At 41.1% G+C, this 20,403-nt stretch overlaps 1 protein-coding gene across 4 annotated transcripts in view; it reads right to left on the reverse strand.

Annotated features, from left to right (window-relative positions):
* Nucleotides 1-20,403, reverse strand: part of LOC122656645 (splicing factor U2AF-associated protein 2) — a 45,301-nt gene that overhangs the window by 20,801 nt on the left and 4,097 nt on the right. For 3 of the 4 annotated variants that reach the window (XM_043851257.1, XM_043851254.1, XM_043851256.1), the window contains 2 exons: nucleotides 20,023-20,115; nucleotides 18,266-18,304 (listed from right to left, as the gene is read on the reverse strand). In XM_043851257.1, the coding sequence (XP_043707192.1) occupies nucleotides 18,266-18,304; nucleotides 20,023-20,115 (132 nt within the window). The remainder of the gene's footprint in view (nucleotides 1-18,265; nucleotides 18,305-20,022; nucleotides 20,116-20,403) is intronic. The other variant, XM_043851255.1, reaches the window with a different exon arrangement.

Here is a 20,403-nt window from a genome sequence, read left to right on the forward strand (position 1 = left end):
TTCATGAATTGAAGGGCTGTTTCTTTTTTTTTTTTTTATCGGAAAATCAAATATATAGAACAAAAAAGAAGGGATATACAAAGAAAAGGCACAGAATAGCCCCAGAACCCAATAGGAAAGACCTACTGACATAGTTCAAAATCTCGCGAAATCTCGATCGAGAATTTCGACCCCCTCGAAACGAAATGACCCCTCGAATCAAAAAAATACTAAATTTCGATCGAAATTCTCGAGATTTCGAGATTTTTCGAGATTTTATCAAAATCTCGCGAGATTTCGAAAATCTCGAGAAAATGCTTTATATAAAATACCATGTTTCGATAGTCTCAGTCGAAATTTCGACCGAGACTGAGAAACAGAGAGCATTTTTCCTCTTTTGCTTCGTTTTTGAAGGTTTTTGCTTATTTCTTCTTCAATCTTCCACTTCCCACTTGAATCCTTGCCGCATCTACGCCGGAATCACTTGGAGAACAAACTTCGTAGCACATCTGTGAAGCCTTTCCACTATTTCAGGTAAAACCATATTCTCAAAATTGATTTTTTTTAGGGAAATGCTTGATCAATATGTTTGTTTGTGATGAAATAAATGTATGTTAAGACATTGGAAGCCGATCTACGACTTCATGGTGTCGAAATTTTTTTTTGGTATATATATTATTTATTTATTTTTCTACTTCAAAATTTGGATTTATTTACAACAAAAATCAAAAAATAATAGGGGTTATGTATATTGTATGGTGATGAATTAAATATATGTTAGACACCATTGGCCGATCTATGGCCTCATGGTGTCAAAAATATTTTTCTGCCAATAATTAATTATTTTAATTTTCAAAAATTATAAAAAATATTTTAAAAATTCAAAAAAATAGCAAAAAATAAGAAAAAATATGAGGTTTTTGTTTTAAAATTACTGAAAAATATAAAAGTAAATTGTACATACTTCTTATTTGCTGCCCATTTACATATCTTTTCGGTTTTGTTGTGCTAGGCCAATATTTATTTGAAAAATATTTTTAAAAATTGTTTTTAAATATGAGAAAAATATGAGGGTTAGGGGAAAAATACTAAATAGTTATATACTTATATACTTGTGTTAATGCTCTTAAATCTTAATTCTTAAACATTTAAACTAAAAGAATTCATGTGCTTCAGTGATTAATGAATTGTCTTTTATTCATGCAACAGTAAACTAGTCTGATTATGACGAACCGTGGTAAACGACAGAGCCAGAGGCAAGAGGGGCAGAAGCAGCCGGCCCGCACCTGTGGGGAGGGGAGCACACCCAGCGCACTAGGAGTGACATTGCATGGTTGCATGGCACTCCAATTGATGGGGATAAAAGAAAATCCCAATGCAACTATTGTCACATGCAGTTTTTGGGAGGTGGTGCCACTAGACTCAAACAACATCTAGCTGGGAATTCTCCTGAAGTGGTCGCATGTCATATGGTCCCTGTGGAGGTATCTAGGGCTGTCATTGATTACATGAAGGGAGGGAGTAAGAGGAAGGCTCAGAGGGAGAAGGCAAAAGTAGATCTTGAGGAAGCAGTGAGGTGTACAGCGGGAGGCCAATCAAGCCATCGTGATGATGATGATGATGACAGTGATGATGTCTATGTTCCTAATGATATAGAGACTGAGCAAGAGGCTAGGGATTGGAGACGAGCACAGATGATGAGCAGAGCCAGTTATCATGAGGATCAGGAGAGAGTCGAGAGACAGAGAGTAGGTGGTAGTGGAGGAGCTAGTACCTCTAGAGCTGGTGCTAGTGGTAGTGGAAGAGCAGGTACAAGTGGAGGAGGTGGGTTGCCTAATCCCTTTAGAAGATCACAGAGTACGAGGGCAGCTCCCCCTCCGCCTCCACCACCACAAGATGACCCAGCACTTCACCAAGCACCTGGTGTTTATAGAAAGAAAGGCAACAAACAACCAAAAATCAAGGGAGCATGGAAAAATCTGAAGGGGATGGTGAAGAAATCTATAGCTAAGTGGATGTTATACCATATCATCCCAGCAAACACAGCACAAGGCTCCTTTTATCAGACTATGATAGATTCCATTGCTGAGGCTGGCCCAAGGTATAAGGGGCCCACCCCATATGAGATTATGAATGTGTATTTGCCCCAACAGAAAAAAGAACTTGAAGACTACATCAATGAAATGAGAGAGCTGTGGGAGAACTATGGGGTGACCATAATGTGTGATGGTTGGACTGGTCCTACAAGAAAGTCCATCATCAACTTTATGGTGTATTGTAATGGGAGGACAGTCTTTCTGAAGTCTGTTGATGCATCCAAAGAGAAAAAGAATGTAAAATATATCTACAAATTGCTGAAGGAAATGGTAGAAGATGTAGGAGTGGGGAACGTTGTCCAAATTGTAACGAACAACGGAAGCAACTACAAGAGTGCCGGTGAGAGGTTGATGCAAAACAATGAGTACCGATTGTTTTGGACTCCATGTGCTACCCATTGTATAGACCTCATGTTGAAGGACATAGGAAAGATCAAATTGGTACAACATGCTGTGGAAAAGGCAAGGCAAATGACCAACTTTGTCTACAACCATGGGTTTGCACTAAACCTCTTGAGGGAGAAGTGTGGGGATGACTTAGTGAGGCCAGGCATAACTAGATTCGCCACCAACTACATTGCACTCAAGAGTATAGAAACCAAGAAGTCTGGACTAAGATCAATGTTTGCTTCTAAAGACTGGTTCAACTGGAATGGGTCCAATACCCATGGTGGTAGGGAAGCACAAGCTACAATTTCATCAGATGACTTTTGGTCTAAGTTGCATAAAGTGGTACAACTTCTGGACCCAGTGGTCAAGGTTTTGCATATAGTTGATTCTGCTATCAAGAGACCAACCATGCCACATCTATATGCTGCCATAGACTTGATGAATGAAGGTGTTTACAATGCAAATCCACGAGGTAGCAAACACTTTCTCAAAATTATCAAGGAGCGCTGGGAAAATCAACTTATGCATCCACTGCATAAGGCTGGTGAGTGTACACTCTTTGTTTTTTATGCAATTACATCTTTTAAAGTTAATTTGAAGGATATATTACTAACTAGTCAATATGTAATGTCAATTTCAGCATATTATTTGAACCCCAAGTACCAATACAGTCATAGGCTTGGGTTGAATAATAGTCTTATTGACGCAGTCAAAGAAGTAGTTGCCAAGTTGGAGCCGAATAGTAAATTACAGGCGATATGCAACAATGAGGTGAGTCTTATAAGTTATAATTCATTTGGAATTACTCAATTCAATACTAAATAGTAACGAGTCATTACTAATTTTAAATATTTTTCAAATGATTATAGTTGAAGACTTTTAGGGATGCATTGGGAAGTTTTGGAACCGAAGCTGCATAGCAAGGCCGGACACACGGTGATGCCGGTACTCATTAGTCATTACTTCATTAGTCATTACTCAATTCAATATCTTATTCTTTTGAAATGAAGGTGACATGTTTCTTTTGTTGTAATGCAGCTGAATGGTGGGTGTTGTATGGGGGTTCGGCAAACAATTTAAGAAAAATAGCAATCAAGGTTCTCTCCCAGACATGTTCAGCATCTGACTGTGAACGGAATTGGAGTACATTTTCTCTCATCCACTCCAAGAGGAGAAATAGATTGGGTTCTGAACGTCTCTCTGACTTAGTGTATGTGCATTATAATTTGAGGTTGAAGATGCAACACATACGCATGGGACAAGAGGGTATCAGGGAAAATATCGATCTCGCCGACATTTTCCAGGTGGAGTCAGATGATGAAGATCCTATTGTTGATTGGGTGAGGGATAGAGGTAAGCCAGTGTTAGATCAGCCTGGAGGTAGACCTGACCCCATGATAGCTGAACACATAGAAGCTGATGTGGATGACTTCATGGCTGCAGAGGGTGAGGTACATGCACGGGACGCGTCACCCATACCGTTCCAATCTACTGGTGGTGTTGATGAGGAGGATGAAGATTGGTCTATGTCATCTGGTGGAGATGGTGGTGGTGGTCCTGGTGGAGATGGTGATGATGGACGTGATGATGATGGTGATGGTGGTCAAGCATATGAGGGAACTCGAGTCCCGTTTGTGGTACAAGAGCAGCAAGAGGCAATCCGTGCCCCCACTGACCCCACACCAGCCACACGGCCCACATCGTCCACCTCGACCTACTCGAGAAAGCAGCGTGGTCAGTCCTGGCCTGGTGGTCGTGGTAGTGGTACTAGTAGGCAGGCTGAGCTTATGGACATTGATGCCCTATCTGGCTCTGTTGGTGGACTGAGTATTGGCGATAGAGACAGTAGATCGAGTGGGCATTTCCATGCCCCATCTTTTCATGTAGACAGCAGTCCATCTCCAGCACAATCAGAGCATGGTTCATCTCATTCACATCCATGTGGTGAAGGGCATTCTGGGCAGTACCCTTGGGGGCAGCAGCCTATATCTTCTCCATCCATTCCCAGTTTTGAGTATGACTCCCACTCACAAGGATATAGTGGATCGTCTTTTGTGGATGACTTCTTTTCCTACACTGGCTACCCAACCCACCAGCCGCAGCCGTACAACCCGTACATGCTCCCAGAGCCGTCATATGACTCATATCATAGTGGATCAGTGGGTAGTACTTCTTCACAGTTTGGTGACCTATATCCTAGGATAGGTTACCTTCAGCATGTTGATGATGCAGTTTACATGGCCACTGTGGATGACTACACTCGCTTCTTCTCCCAGACTATGACGTGGCATGCATTTGTCCTACAGTCGGAGAGCAATACACGTCGGCTCCAGCGGACCATGAGTGGGATTGATCTTGGACGGCGGAATAGTTATTATTAGCAAATTTGTAAACATTTGAGATGAATGATGACTAGTTGACTACTTGACTTGTAGCCTTGTAGGGGACAATTGGAGATATTGACATATTGTGATTTGGAATGTTTGATATCATCTTCTTAAATCTTAACTCTTAAGTTGTTATTTGTTAACTTGTTATTGACTTGATGTCTTATGTACTTAATATTATGATTTATGACTTAACTTATGAGTCATTATGTTTCCAACTTAGTTCAAAGTCAATTTACTTATTTAATGTACAATGTGTATGTGTAAATGTGTAATTAACTAAGTTATACATTAGGGTTCGACCGTACGTTGCCAATCAATGGTGCACATCCAAAACACCATTTTGGGTGACTATTTTTGCAATTTGAACATTTAAATGTGTTTATATAGCCTAAAATAGGGTTTCCATGAAGTTTCAGGCCTTAACTTGGCCTAAAACCCACCGAAATGACCTATCGAAACATACCAGAAAAAATACAATATTTCGACCGAAATACCGAAACGAAACGAGTTCTCGAACTATGCCTACTGGCCACTAATCATACCCAACACAGCTACCCCAAAAGAATAGCATTCACCCCCCATTTATCAATAAGAGTTTCGAGTAGATCTCTTCCCACTTAGTGTAATGGAGAGAAAACGATTTCCCACATCGGTAGTGGTATCTCGTACAATGGAAAGTCTGGTCCGAAGTTTGTTCCAAAATATCCTGAAATTTCTCTCCATCCACAAGTGAGCTATAGTCGTACAAAAAGCCACCTTACCAATGCTTCCCACTTGGTCGCCTCCAAACTCCCTAACAACCCACTCAGCTTCAACTATAACATCCGAGGTCGGGGTTCTAGAAGAGCAAAGTCGACAAATGTCTCTCCAGATCTGACTAGAAAAACTACATTCGAAGAATAAGTGATTTCTACATTCCGAACCTGACCAGCATATGCAACAAAATGGCGCTAGATGAACATTTCTCTTCTGAATCTGATCCAAAGTAGTTAGCGAATCAACTAAGCATCTCCAAGAAGTGAAGGACTGCCTTGGGATATTCAAATGAAACCATACAGTAGCTGCCCAATTGACCTTTGGATTCGGCTTTCTGAGAAGATCCCAAGCCGATATAGAAGAAAAGAGACCTGATGAGTTTGCTTTCCAAACAACTTTATCCGCATTTGAAGCATTAAGCCTTGAAATATTTCTGAGTTGGCTCCATGCAACCTCAAGGGCATACGATCTAATTGGACCTGGGTCCCACCCCCCATCATCTAAAATTGAATGCACAAGAGCAAGTCGATCTGAACCTGCATCATAACGAATCTGATCCCCAAATGTTTTAATTAGAACCCCCTCTGGATGCCACGGATCAAGCCATAACCTAGTACTTTCACCATTACCAACCCTATGCTGGATCCATGGTACTAAATCTCGTTTCGTTTCAGTGTTTCGGTCTGACCGAAATTTCCGAGATACCGAAATTTCGTCGAAATCTCGGTCGAAATATGGTATTTTTCTGTGGGTGTAAAATGCCAAAAATGTTCGAGATTTCCGAAATTTTCGAAACGAGATGACCGAAATTTCATCGAAATTTCAAAAATATTCGAAATATTGCATTTTTTCATATCGGACTTGCGTTTCGTTTCGGACAGGTCGAGATACTCGAAATATTCGATATCTCGACCGAAATTTCACGAGTTTTAGTACTATGGTTGGATCAAGTGCTCTACTTTGTCTCTGTACTTCAAGATTTTTCGCCACACCCAAGAACAGTCTTTCAAAACTTTCAGTCCACAAAGAGTCAACTTTCAAGTATCTTCTATGCACCCATTTGACCCATAAACTATTCTTGTTGGAAGCAATCCACCAGATCAATTTTACAATCCCTGCACAATTCATATCACCCTCCAATTTTGGCTTACAAATAGTATCCCATGAAATTAAGTGCATCTTCCTTTCTAGACCCGGACCTGACCATAAGAAATGGGCAAACATTGACTCCAACTTCTTTACCACCTTACCTGGCAAGGCAAAGAGACCACACCAGTTAATAAAACCTCCTTGTAACACTGAATTATTAATTGCAACATGCCAGCATAAGATAAGAATCTGCATTTCCATCCTTCCAACTTTCTACGAACCATCTCGAACAAAGGAACAGAGTCACTAACCTTCAATTTCCCAGAGACCAGAGGCACCCCTAAATATTTAATGGGAAGTTGCACTTTCTCAAATCCTGACACGTTCACCAACTCCTGCCTAACAGCTTGATCAACACCTCCAAGAATAATGGAGGATTTTGCTCTACTGAGATGCAACCCAGAGCAGCTAGAAAATGTACAGAGAGTCTCCAAACTCTTTGAGATAGAAGCTATGTCTACCCTTATAAAGAGCATAATGTCATCAGCAAATATCAAATGAGAAAGTTTCAACGCCTTGCAACTAGGAAGAATATTCACTCTCTCATCTTGCACCAATCTGCCAAATGACTGTCAAGGACTCCATTGCAATAGTGAATAAATATGGGGATATTGGGTCCCCTTGACGAATCCCCCTTCTATTATCAAAATAACCAGCCGGACTCCCGTTAATTAAAATAGAAAACATGGATGACTCCACACATGCTTGAACCCATTGGATAAATCTACTAGGGAATCCCATGCGACTCATAGCATCGCAAAGGGCTGTTTCCACTCTTTTGTGGAATATTTTGGGGATTGTTTGATGTTCTAGCATCTCTTCTTCAATTTTGTGGCTTGTTTTGGTGTTGGAAGGTTCTTCTCCAGCATCCCATGGGAATATTTTGTCGTGACAATGATGATGTCGTCTGATCTTTCTACTGTTGCATCCGGAACCGAAATGCACGTTCATGGTTCTCATGACGGCTTCCCTACATTCCATGTATGCTTCGTTCGTTTGGATGGGATCATGGGAGCAATTATTTGATGTCGTCTTGATCCTATTAACTTGCTATTGATTCCCGCGGATATTTGGGAAATCTTACTGCCACGAAGACGAAGCCTACTACTGAAGGTCTTGAACAAGAGAAGTGGAGTTCTGCTAACTCCCTGGTTATGTCTCACCTTCTCAGTAGTATGCAACCCCAACTTGCTAGGGGCTATCTCTTGTTGGGTACTGCTGCCAAGATTTGGAAAGCTGCTTAGGAAACCTAATCACAGGTTGGGAATGATGTCCGGGCCTATGCATTGCGCAAGAAACTTCATGAGACCAAGCAGAAGGAGCTCAACCTGTCCCAGTATTATTCAAAATCGCAGTTTGTCACAGGAATTGGATTTCTATGATACATCCCAAGCCTCTACCCCTGCAGATGTTATTAAATTCCAAAAACTTGAGGATAAATTCAGGTGTATGATTTTCTTGCTGGACTCAATGTGGAATATGACCAAATCTGTGCTCAGGTGCTTAGGCGGGATCCATTTCCTACTCTAGAGCAGGCCTACTCTCTCATTCAACTCGAGGACAGCCATCAGGCTGCTATGTTGCCGTCTCCTTTCCAGGACCAATCGGCCCTTCTTTCTGGTCCTCCCTTACAACCCAAAGGTGGGTCATCTCGTCCCAATGATCGTTCTGACAAAGAAAACATCCGGTGTGATTATTGTGGGAAAGAGAGGCAGACCAAGGAATTTTGTTGGAAGCTTCATGGTCATCCCACTGCCTCTTCCAACAAGGATCGTGGTCGTGGGAAACCATCCACCAACCATACTAAGACTGTTGCAGTTGACTCTCCATGATGCAGGACAATTTCGATGGATTGACCCAAACCCGTTTGTGAACCCAAACCAAGATGAACCGGGTCCAGTTTGAGTGTTTGGATCTAGTAGGATTTTATTTTCGGTTTCTTTGTTAGTAAGTTTCCATATAGTTAGGATTTTACTTTCGGTTTCTTTGTGAGCAAGTTTCCATATAGTTAGGATTTTATTTTCTTTAAATAAGGCTGTAATCCACGGTATTGGACATGGAAGAATGAATTGAAAAGAAAGTTTGTGCGTGTGTGCAAACCCCCCCCCCCCACTTGTTGGACGCTCCCTTCTCTTGCTGCGTCTCCATCTTCCCCTTTCTTCTGTGTGATTTCTCCCCTCCCCCTCTGGTTTCTTCTTCTACCTCCTTCAATCCTCTTCTCGATTTCTGTCCCCCACCAATTTGGTATCAAAGCAAAGATCCATCTCCTTCCCTTCAATCTCTCTCATCTCTTTTTCCTTCTTCCCAAACTTCCATTCCCATTACTGTTCTACGGTAACAGTAACCCCATCCCTTCTCCTTCTTTTTCTATTTTTCCCATTGCTGTTCTACTGTTACAGCAATCTCCATCTTCTGCAGCATCCCTACCCTTCTTTCTCTCCTTCAACTCCACTGAAACCCCAACCGCAACAACCCCTGCTATTCCCACCCCAAAAAAAAAAAAATCGTTTGTCCCCTTCCCACAGCAACCCTCTCTTTCCCATCTCCCGCCGCAACCCTGCCCCTTTCCCTGTCCTTCGACTCCAGCGACCACGCCTTCCCTTCGTTCCATCCTCTTAGTTGAACCCAGCCCACCTTCCCTTTCCTTTCTTCCTCGTTGTAACAGCAAACCAAAAAAAAAAATTTCTCCCTCTTCGATCCCCAGCGGCACCCATTCCCACCGCCTCCTTTTCACTTAACACCCACCGCCCCCTGCTTCTTGGTTCCGCCAGACTCGAACAAACAAAAAAAAAAAAAAAGTGCAGAGAGAAGAAGAGCAGCGAGATACAACGCAGACAGCACCAACAAAAAAAACAAAAAGGTACATACCTGTTTCAGAAGTTCTCACGATTCAACTCCCCACCTGGCTCCCTCGCATTACCACCATCCCTCGAAGTCGTGAAGCCCCTCCTTCCTTGCAGCGCCTTCCTCCATTCTTCCTCTCTGGTTTCGAACCAGAATCAGACTCTAACAAGTAGAGACGGTAATTCCCCCTACCCACGATCTTACTTTTCTCTTTTCTTTCTTTATTTTTATTTCCTAAACTGCCCTCTTCTTTTAATCTAATTCTGACCTCCCTTATTTTCTTTTTATTCCAAGTATACCCCTCCATCTCATGGTTCCTCCCTTTTATTGCTTCTCCATTTTCCCATATTACCCTCACCCCTAAGTGTTGCCTATTTGTTTTCTTTATTTTTCCAGAATTACCCCCATCTTTCTCTCTAATTTCCTTTTCTCCTTTAATTTTATTACTTTCCAAGTTTACCCCTCCCCATACCCGTGACTCTTTTCTTGTGTGTTTCTAATTGAACATCCCATATTTACAATTCTGCCATTGATATCATAAATCCCATTGTATTTACAATTGTGCCATCAATGTTCTACACTTCACCATATTTACCAGAATTGACCAATTGTAGGACTCAGATACAATGCAACCGAATTCTCTTGGTTACAATCCATCACCTATTATATCCTGTAACGATGGAAGCACTGCATCAGGTATTTTCTCCTTATGGATTTGTGGAAAAGATCATGACAGCATTTCATAAGTCTGCTAGTTCTCAAGCCCTTATCCAGTATCAGTCACTCCTGAGTGCCGTTTCAGCAAGAAATGCTCTTCAAGGGCGTAATATTTATGATGATTGTTGTGCACTAGATATTCGATTTTCATGCTTCAGACAGTTACCAGTGAACTACAATACTGAATGGTCATGGGATTTCACGAACAAATCAACGCAGGATGAAGAGCTCTTGAGACTTGAACGGTTGGATCGTTTGATTGGAGAGGTCTTGAAAAACCTTCCAGTTAACCATGAAATGCAAATGACTGCCCCAACTGCTAATAAGACAGTCCCTGAAGAGCCTGACGTTGAAGCAACACTGATTGAGAATAAAGAAGCTTCAGTAATTTCTGTCTTCAAGGAAGATCCAGCCCGCGAAGTTCCTGCTACTGAGAATCATGTGGAAGACGTCGAAAGCAATATGTTCGCATTAGTGGGCTATGAGGTCGAGACCAAGGAACTTGGCCCTTTAACAACTATGTTAATCGTGACCAGCCAAGAGGGTCCTAAGGTACTTGAGATTGAAACTGTGGAGGTCAAGAACACAATGGAAGGCGACACATATGGCCCTATAAATACGTCTGACGACGTTAAGGTTGGGCACATAGAATTCGTCATCTCCTTGAAGTACTTTGAGGAGTGTCGTCCTTGTCTTTACGATTACATCCGTACGTTCACCCCATCCAAGTTGTTGATCGTAGATGTTGATCGAGTGGTGTTGATCCTCTCCTTTTTTAAAACTCATGGACGAGTTTTTCTCAACATCGAGAGAGTTGATGTAGGACAATTTCGATGGATTGACCCAAACCCGTTTGTGAACCCAAACCAAGATGAACCGGGTCCAGTTTAAGTGTTTGGATCTAGTAGGATTTTATTTTCGGTTTCTTTGTTAGTAAGTTTCCATATAGTTAGGATTTTACTTTCGGTTTCTTTGTTAGCAAGTTTCCATATAGTTAGGATTTTATTTTCTTTAAATAGGGCTGTAATCCACGGTATTGGATATGGAAGAATGAATTGAAAAGAAAGTTTGTGCGTGTGTGCAAACCCCCCCCTTCTTGGACGCTCCCTTCTCTTGCTACGTCTCCTTCTTCCCCTTTCTTCTGTGTGATTTCTCCCCTCCCCCTCTGGTTTCTTCTTCTACCTCCTTCAATCCTCTTCTCGATTTCTGTCCCCCACCACTCCACCTGGTGCCTACCCCTGCCACTTCTCAGGATGAGCTTACTAAGCTTCTCTGACATTTGGTAACCAAATTGGGCTCATCCGCCTCATCTTCCAGTTTGGTATTTTCGAATTCTGCATCTCCAGGTATTTATTTTGCTAGTAATTGTGCATCTGTTGTCTCCCGTCCATGGATTATCGACTCTGATGCCTCTGACCACATGACCGGTACTGCCAGCCTTTTTTTCAAATATTCTCCTTGTTCTGATAAAGACAAGGTTTGCATTGTTGATGGCTCTCTTCCCTCCATCTCTTGGAAGGGGTCCATCACACGTTCTACTTTGCAATTGAATTCAATTTACATGTTCCTAATTTTGCTACCAATCTTATTTCTATCAGTCGTCTCACTTCTGACCTTAACTGTGAAGTGACTTTTTTACCATCTCATTGCCTTTTTCAGGATCTAGTAATGGGGGAAACTATTGGCTTTGGTGACTGGTAGGGCTCATGGTGGTCTCTATTTGCTCGACGAAGCTCCTCCACCAAACTGTCATGCTCATCAGACCTTTTTTGCTTCAGCTCCAGCTGCTTCTCCTGAGTTGCTCCTTTGGCATAGGCGTTTAGGACACCCTCCAGTGGGCACTTTAGTTAGAACCTTTCCCAATTTATTTTCCGCATGTAATCCCAAGAAACTTTTTTGTGATGCTTGCATTTTAGCCAAGCAAACCCGTTCCTCTTATTCTAATTTAAATATTAGAAGTGTTTCTTCGTTTATGTTAATCCATTCAGATGTGTGGGGCCTTGCCCGTTGTACTTTTGTTTCTGGGTATAAATGGTTTGCGTCATTCATTGTCATACCCGAGTCACTAGGCTTTACATGATGCACCACAAGAGTGAAGTTTTGCATGTTTTCAATTATTTCGCAATCTTGTTCGTACCCTGTTCAATGCAAAAATTCGGATTCTCCGAAGTAATAATGAGATGGAGTATATGGATGATGCATTCTAGGCATATCTTGCAGCTCAAGGAATTATCCGTCAGACAAGTTGTGTTGATACACCTGCTCAGAATGGGGTCGCCGAACACAAGAACCGTCATTTACTAGAGGTGGCCCGATCTCTCATGTTTGAGATGCATGTTCCACCCCAATATTGGAGTGAGGCGGTCTAGACTGTTGCTTACCTTATCAATCGTATGCCTTCTCGTATTCTGGACTTTCGGTTTCCTCTTCAGGCTCTCCAGGGATCCAATACCTTTCTTCTTCCACCAAAGGTATTTGAATGTGTGTTATGCAAGGAACCACCCGCATCCCAGTAAATTGAAACCGTGTGGATTGAAATGTGTGTTCGTGGGTTATTCTCCTACCCAAAAGGGCTACAAATGTTACCATCCTCTATCCCACCGCACTATGGATATAATTTTTAATGAAGTTGCGCCCTATTTTTCTCTGGCATCTCATCAAAGGGGAGATTCTCCATAGGTTGGTGATGATGTGCTCGATATGCCCGATATGCCTTCTCTTATTGGTAACGATCACTATTTTGTGCAGGGGGAGCCCCAATCTATTGCAGTGGTTCCAGCTCCTATTGTTTATACCTGTCGAGCTCATGGGAAGCAAATAGACACCACCATAGCTGCACCGAACCTACCCAATCAACCAGATCCTCCTGCATCAGATCCACCATCTCCTGGTAATCTTTCCTAAATCTCCTATTCCTATTATTTCAGATCCTTCCCCAGACCTTCCCATTGCTGTCTGCAAAGGGGTTGGAACTTGTAATCAACACCCTATTTCACAAGTGGTTTCGTATGAGTCTCTTTACCCATCATACCGTGTTTTTGTATCTTTTTTGTCCTCTGTCTCTCTTCCTAAGAATTGGCAAGAGGTTCTTCAAGACCCACGATGGAAGGCAGCTATGATTGAAGAGATGCAGGCTCTAGAAAAAAAAATTGGCACTTGGGACTTAGTACATCTTCCTCCTCAGAAGAAGATAGTAAGTTGCAAGTGGGTATTTGCAATCATACAAAATGTGGATGGTACTATGGATTGACACAAGGCCAGGATGGTTGCTAGGGGGTTCACGCAAACTTATGGGCTTGACTACCAGGAGATATTTGCACCAGTCGTGAAGATGAACACTATCCGTGTGATTTTTTCATGTGCAGTTAACCTTGGATGGGAATTGCAACAACTGGACATGGAAAATGCATTCCTCCATGGTGAATTGGAAGAATACCTGGATGTTCCTCCTAGTTCTGCTACTCAGAAGATTCATGGAAAAGTATGCAAGCTGGAATGTGCTTTTTATGGATTAAAGCAGTCCCCACGAGTTTGGTTTGGAAGATTTCAGGGTGTGATGGTCTTTTTTGGTTAAACACAAAGCAATGTTGATCACATCCTCTTCATCAAATGATCTGGATCCAAGATTGCAATTCTTATCGTCTATGTGGACGATATAGTTGTCACTAGCTGCGACACTGAGGAAATTTCTCTTCTCAAATCATATATTGGGAAGGAATTTGAGATCAAGGACCTTGGCCAATTGAGGTACTTTCTTGGTATTGAGTTTACTCGTTCTACCAAAGGGTGTTTCTCTCTCAACGGAAATACACTTTGGATTTGTTATCTGAAACTGGTATGTTAGAGTGTAAACCTTCAGATACTCCTCTTGAAGCAAATGTTCGTTTCTCTAGCAAGACTGGTGACCTTATGGATAAAGGACAGTATCAACGGTTGATTGGAAAGTTGATCTCTCTCTCCCATACTCGGCCAGACATCACCTTTGTTTTCAGCATGGTTAACCAATACATGAATGACCCTTACAAATCACATTTGGAAGTTGTGACCTGTATATTACGGTACTTAAAGTCTGCCCCAGGAAAGGAAATTCTTTTCTCCCCTCATGATCGCCTGCGGATGGAAGCCTTTACCGACTCTGACTGGGCCAGCTCTCCTGATGATCTATGGTCTACATCTGGTTACTGCACTTTTGTTGGAGGTAACCTAGTTACTTGGCGGAGCAAGAAACAATCTGTCATTGCCAGAATGCTAGGTCAAGTGTTGAAGTTGAGTTCTATGCCATGTCCCATAGCATTTGCGAATTGATATGGCCTCCAGGGACTGTTGAAAGACCTTCGTTATTCCTACATCTTTACCTATGATGCTTTACTGCGACAACAGATCTATTATCAGTATTGCTCACAATACGGTCCGGCATGATCGCACAAAGCATGTGGAGATTGACCACCATTTCATCAAAGAGAAGCTGAAACAAGGACTAATTTGTACTCCATTTGTCAAGTCTGGAGACCAGTTAGCTGATGTTTTTACTAAGGGTTTAAACATAATTGTCACAGCGTCTAGGCAACCCAAGGAGTCGGAGAGGGTCAAAAATCAAGGCAACACTAATTAGGCAACCAAGGCATTCAAGTCGATCAAGGCGCCTAGACGCCTTGACAACTATGGGTTTAAATACTCAAGTATGTATTCCTCTTGTGTGCAAGTTGGGCATATGTGATATCCATGCACTAACTTGGGGGGGAGTGTTGTAATATGGGGTATAACGATAGAATTGTCCTTAGGGTTTATTTGGTGTTGCCCTAGAGGCTCTATTGTCTTTGTACTCCGTATCTCATTATTATAAATAAAGAAGTGGGCTGGTGTCTCATGGACACATTACGATTCCCAAAACCAACACTTACGTTATATAAAGTAGATAAGTTTTCTGACTTTTTTTATTTGCATGTGTACATATTTGGTAAAATAATGCATGAAATCAATGCGACTCTGCTCTTCTGCGACTAACCTGTGAGCTGTGACTCTCGCAATGGCCACCGGTAATGCATTATAGACTCATATTGCATGCACCTGGTCACTGCCTTGGGTCACAGTGTTGCCTTGATAACTATGATGATGCTCCACATCTCCGAATGTTTTTAGGCAAAATCATTTCTCCATACATTCTTAACTTACAAAAAGAGAAAACGACATATAGTTGTATGATTGTATCTTCCTCCAATTCATGTAAAACCATTTGCGGAACAGCTAATATCTTTCTTATTTTAATCTTTGGTATTGGATCTTCATCAATTCCCTTCTTCTTTAACATGATTTCATTTATCAAATTGCAGTCAAATGTCATCCACGAACACTAAACAATCAATTTATCTATTTGCTAGATGAACAAGAACTTTAAGCATCTGGGCTCTCAATCATAAATAAAGAAGATGATATGGAGGATGATATTTCACAGAGAATTAAAATAGAATGGATGAAGTGGAGAGGTGCGTCCAGAGCATAGTTTAAAATCTCGTCTCAGCCCATTTTGGCCTGACCAAAATGGGCGAGATACCAAAATTTCGGCGAGATTTCGCCGAAATTTGGTATTTTTTAGGCCCAATTTCGGTAGGTCATTTCAGTGGGTTTTAGGTCAAATTAAGAACTGATACTTCATGGAAACCCTATTGTAAGCTATATAAACATATTTAAATGTTCATATCACAAAAATAGTCACTCAAAGTGGTGTTTTGGATTTGCACCCTTGATTGATAGTATACGGTGAGATCTAGTTGTATAAATAGTTAAATACACACTGCCTAAGTACTAGAAAACATAATAAGCAAGTTAACAAGTAAATCATACAAAGATCTCAACGGTAGCCTTTAAACTCATAAAGTCATAAACATAGAATTAAGTACATAGCCAAGATTATAATACCCAATACACATTTACACTTTCGTAAATCCTAATACAACTGTCTACTAGTAAAAACTGTTGCGCTTTCTTGGATTGACCCCACTCATGGTCCGCTAGAGTCGACATGCATTGTTCTCTGACTGAAGGACATATGAATCCTACGTCATAGTCTGGGAGAAGAAACGAGTATAATCCTTTATAGTTGCCATGTAAATTGCATCATCGACATACTGAAGGTAACCTATCCTAGGATATGGATCACCAAACTGTGAAGAACCACAACTACCCATTGATCCACTATGATATGATGACATTGGCAGCATGTATGGCTGGTGGGTTAGGTAACCAGGGTATGAGAAGATCTCGTCTACCAACCAACATGTATTGATCATAATTTTTTCAAAAAAAAAAAAACTTTTGGAGAAAAAACTTTTACCTTGAACAATGGAGAAGGCTTCAAATATGTGGAGAAGAAGCTTCAATGCAATGTTTCCCAAGTATTTCCGACGATGTGACAAAAATTCGAAGAATGAACCTCAAAATAGAAAAAACCAGCCTTTGGAGTTGAAATGGGAGCAAAAAGAGCACTCTGGTGAGGTCTCGGTCAAAATTTCGACTGAGACCCATAAGTTCATGCCCTTTTACAACTAGGCTTTGTAACAGTAGGACGATATTTCGGCGAAATGTCACAACTGGCCGAAATTTCGACCGAAATATGTTCTTATTCCATTTCGATGGTGCATTTTGTCTCGACCTCACCGAAATTTCGGTAATTTCGGCAAAATTTGGTGAGATTTAGTACTATGGTCCAAAGTGTTGTGTAATTGACGTATTCCTTTAAAACTTGAGGAATTTTTATAGGACAGTCATATGAATGGCTTTGATGCATGGTGCGGAATGTTAAGTAGTTAAGAAGCATCATTTAGATAAACTTAAGTGTAGCTAAGATGAGATGTTGAGATGGATGTGTGGAAAAACTAGGAAGGATACATGATAAGCTACAAGAAGTTGTTTGAGGTGGCATGGCCATGTCCAACGAGGCTTTTAGATGCTCCAGTACGGAGGAGTGATTTCATTCAGATTGAAGGAGCTAAAAGAGCCAGGGGCAGACAAAGAATGACTCTGGAAGAAGTGGTGAGGAAAGACATGCGTAGCTTAGGCCTTGTATCAAGTATGACCTCGAATAGAGCTGATTGGAGGGTAAGGATTGATGTAGCTGACCCCATTTAGTTGGGATAAGGCTAGTGTTGTTGTTGCTAGATGAACAAGAACTTAAGACTTTCATTGAGTACCTGATGAAGTGGCATTAGAGTGGCCGGACAAACACAATAGTCTTTGGATGCCAAAGCCCAAAACGTCCAGTCTATTCTCTAAGCCATTGGGCTCAGGTTTGGGTCCAAATAAAGCCAGTAGATGGTAATTAGATAGTATTTTATTTTGTCGGGGGTATTATTGCTATTCCATTAAATTCTAGTGCCATTATTTGTAAATTTATTTTTAATCTGGGGCCATTGACAGGTCGTGGGTTACTTAAGGTTAGTCTAACTATTGTTAGTCTAATCAGTGTTAGTGTTTGAGTCTACTTGGTTGCTTAGTGGTTATTTAATTCTACTAGAATATGTTCAAGTGTTTGAAGTTCACTCAAACACTACTTTTTTGAAAGAAGTGTGGGTTGTGAGCCTTCCTTTCCCCCCCCCCTTGTGAAACCCTATTGTGTCCAGACATGTTCCTTCCTGACCTGCTACAGGCATTGCAGAAGGCTCTCTGCCATCTGGGTTATCTAATACAGGTCAATATAATTGCTTATGATCTGTTAATAAGAAATTCAACATCTGATCTGTTTTCTAGACACATCTATTCAATATTCTTTGTTATTGATATATGTGCATGCGTACTTGCGTGTTTGTGTGTGTGTGCGCATTCATGAGCTACTGACTTTGGTTGAGTAATAGTGGTAAGTGCAAGGATCATCCTCCTTATGTAAGTTCAAATATGGAAATGCATTTAATATTGTAATTATGATGACAGCAAAAGAGCTTGTGTTCATACCTCCTTTATAATACCACACTTGGAAAAGACTTCCACTACCTGCAAGACATGCCCACATTAGAAGGCAGCATCAACTAGATAACAATGCAAATGGGCTACCAACAGATATCCAGTTAACTTCCAAGAAAATATTTTATTTTTTCTACACACTACAGTTGATAAAACCATGTATTGTGATAGAAATAGCCACGGAACTTTGAGTAGGGGACAACATAGAGAAAGGGAAAGAGGGGGTGATGCAGAGCTAAGGATGTACCAGCGTAGAAAGAAGAAACAGACCCCTATTTGAGGCCCAGTGTTTAAGTTAAAACCAGCACACTTACTTAAGCCCACACTTAGGCCCATATTCTGGTTATAACTTAAGCCCATTACAGGCCATTCAGTTACACTACATTAAGGCCCATATCTTGTCTCCTAATGGGCCACTGGTTGATGGAGTTGCTGGACAACATATTTTATGGTCCCATGTTGGAAACATCTACCTTTATAGTTTCTATGTTTTTAATGTTATTTTTTTCCTCTTTGGTTTATCTATTTTTTATTGTAGGCTACTAGGTAGCTAAGGTTTCTGTTTTGTATTACAACTAAATAAGGGTGTACCTAGTGAAAGAGGCTCCTGCCACTGCGGGGTCTGGGGAGGGTCATAGCATACGCAGCCTTACCCCCACTTCTCAGAGAGACTGTTTCCCTACTTGAACCTGCAACCACTAGGCCGCAATGAGCAACCTTGATGTTGCGCCGAGACCCGCCCTCATTTTGTATTACACCTATTCAAGTTAATAAATAGAAGAAGAGAAACCCCCTCCCACAAATTTGGCAAAAAGATAATGAGCGTTCTCTATGAGACAGCAAGCATCTATGGTGATGTAGAAACAACAAAGGTGGTGAAACCTTGGAGTGGCGGATGATAAAACCTAACCAAGGTCTTGGTGGTGAAACGAGACCAAAACCCCGCCTCTTTCCCATCCCCTCTCTTTCTTTTCTTCTTATTTCCTACTGTCAATTTTCCAGCAATCACCTCTCCTCTCTACCGGGGCTATCTCTAGGTATAATCCACTCCTCTTGGAGTCTTATATTGTTGCTTTTATTATATCTAGTGTCTTCTCATTTTTCCTGCAAGTTTCTACCCTAATTTCTTCCCTACGGATTCTGCTTTTTCCATCATATTCTCTGTTTTAGGTTGTATTCCAACAACCATCGGTTCCTAGGTTTGATTTGTTTTCTCACCCTTTATTTCCCCGCATTCCCTTCTACTCTATTTATTATTCTGTCATTATTTGTTCACTGTTCTGCAGGTGTCATTCTTCAGTTCTCAGTTATTGTTACTGTTCCAACCCAATCTAGTTGCAGGACTTTGTGTTTCCAGTCCAGCCAATCCAGCCATTGGATTGGTCTAAATTTTGAGTATTATTGCTCCTTGGTACACCTTACCTTCGACCAGAATTGAGGGTCAACTGACCCACGGATTGTGAGTTATTATTGATTGTCTTAGAAGTTACTAATTCTGCCTTTTTTGAGTTCCTATTTTCTATTATCCACTGTTGCAGCAGATCCAACCTATTGAGATGTCTAAAATTTCGTCACCATCCAACCGTTAGATTCTGAGATATCATAACTTTCTATATTCAGCCCTTTTGTTTCTTACTTGGATTTCTGTGATTCTGTCTTGTGGTTATTGTGTTCTCCAACTCTTACTTTGCCTACCTAGAACAACACATCAGGAGGCCAGAGCATAAAGAACAAGGGGCATGACTTACTTCCTCAGCAGTAACATCATCCGGCAACCCAGTCACATAAACATGTGTATTGACTTTCAAATCGAACCAACTATCAGGAGGTTTATTAGCTTCCTGTAAAGGGAAGAATGCAACAATATAAGAATCATCATACAGCTAGAAGTATAAATCTTCAGACTAGAGCCAAAGAACAGATTAATTAATCAAATTATTAGTATGCCACCAAGAAAAACACAAAAAGAAAGGAAGTTCTCAGACCACAGAAACATTCTAACAAAACCCATCACATTAGAGTAACAAAACAGAAAGTTACAATGCAGCTAGTTTTTCTGTAATCAAAATTAGAACAGAAAATATTATCAAAGTTGAGAGGAAAAATAAAGCGAAAACTTAAAAGAGAGG

The sequence above is a fragment of the Telopea speciosissima genome, chromosome 3, assembly GCF_018873765.1.
Source record: "Telopea speciosissima isolate NSW1024214 ecotype Mountain lineage chromosome 3, Tspe_v1, whole genome shotgun sequence".
Taxonomy (NCBI): Eukaryota; Viridiplantae; Streptophyta; class Magnoliopsida; order Proteales; family Proteaceae; genus Telopea; species Telopea speciosissima.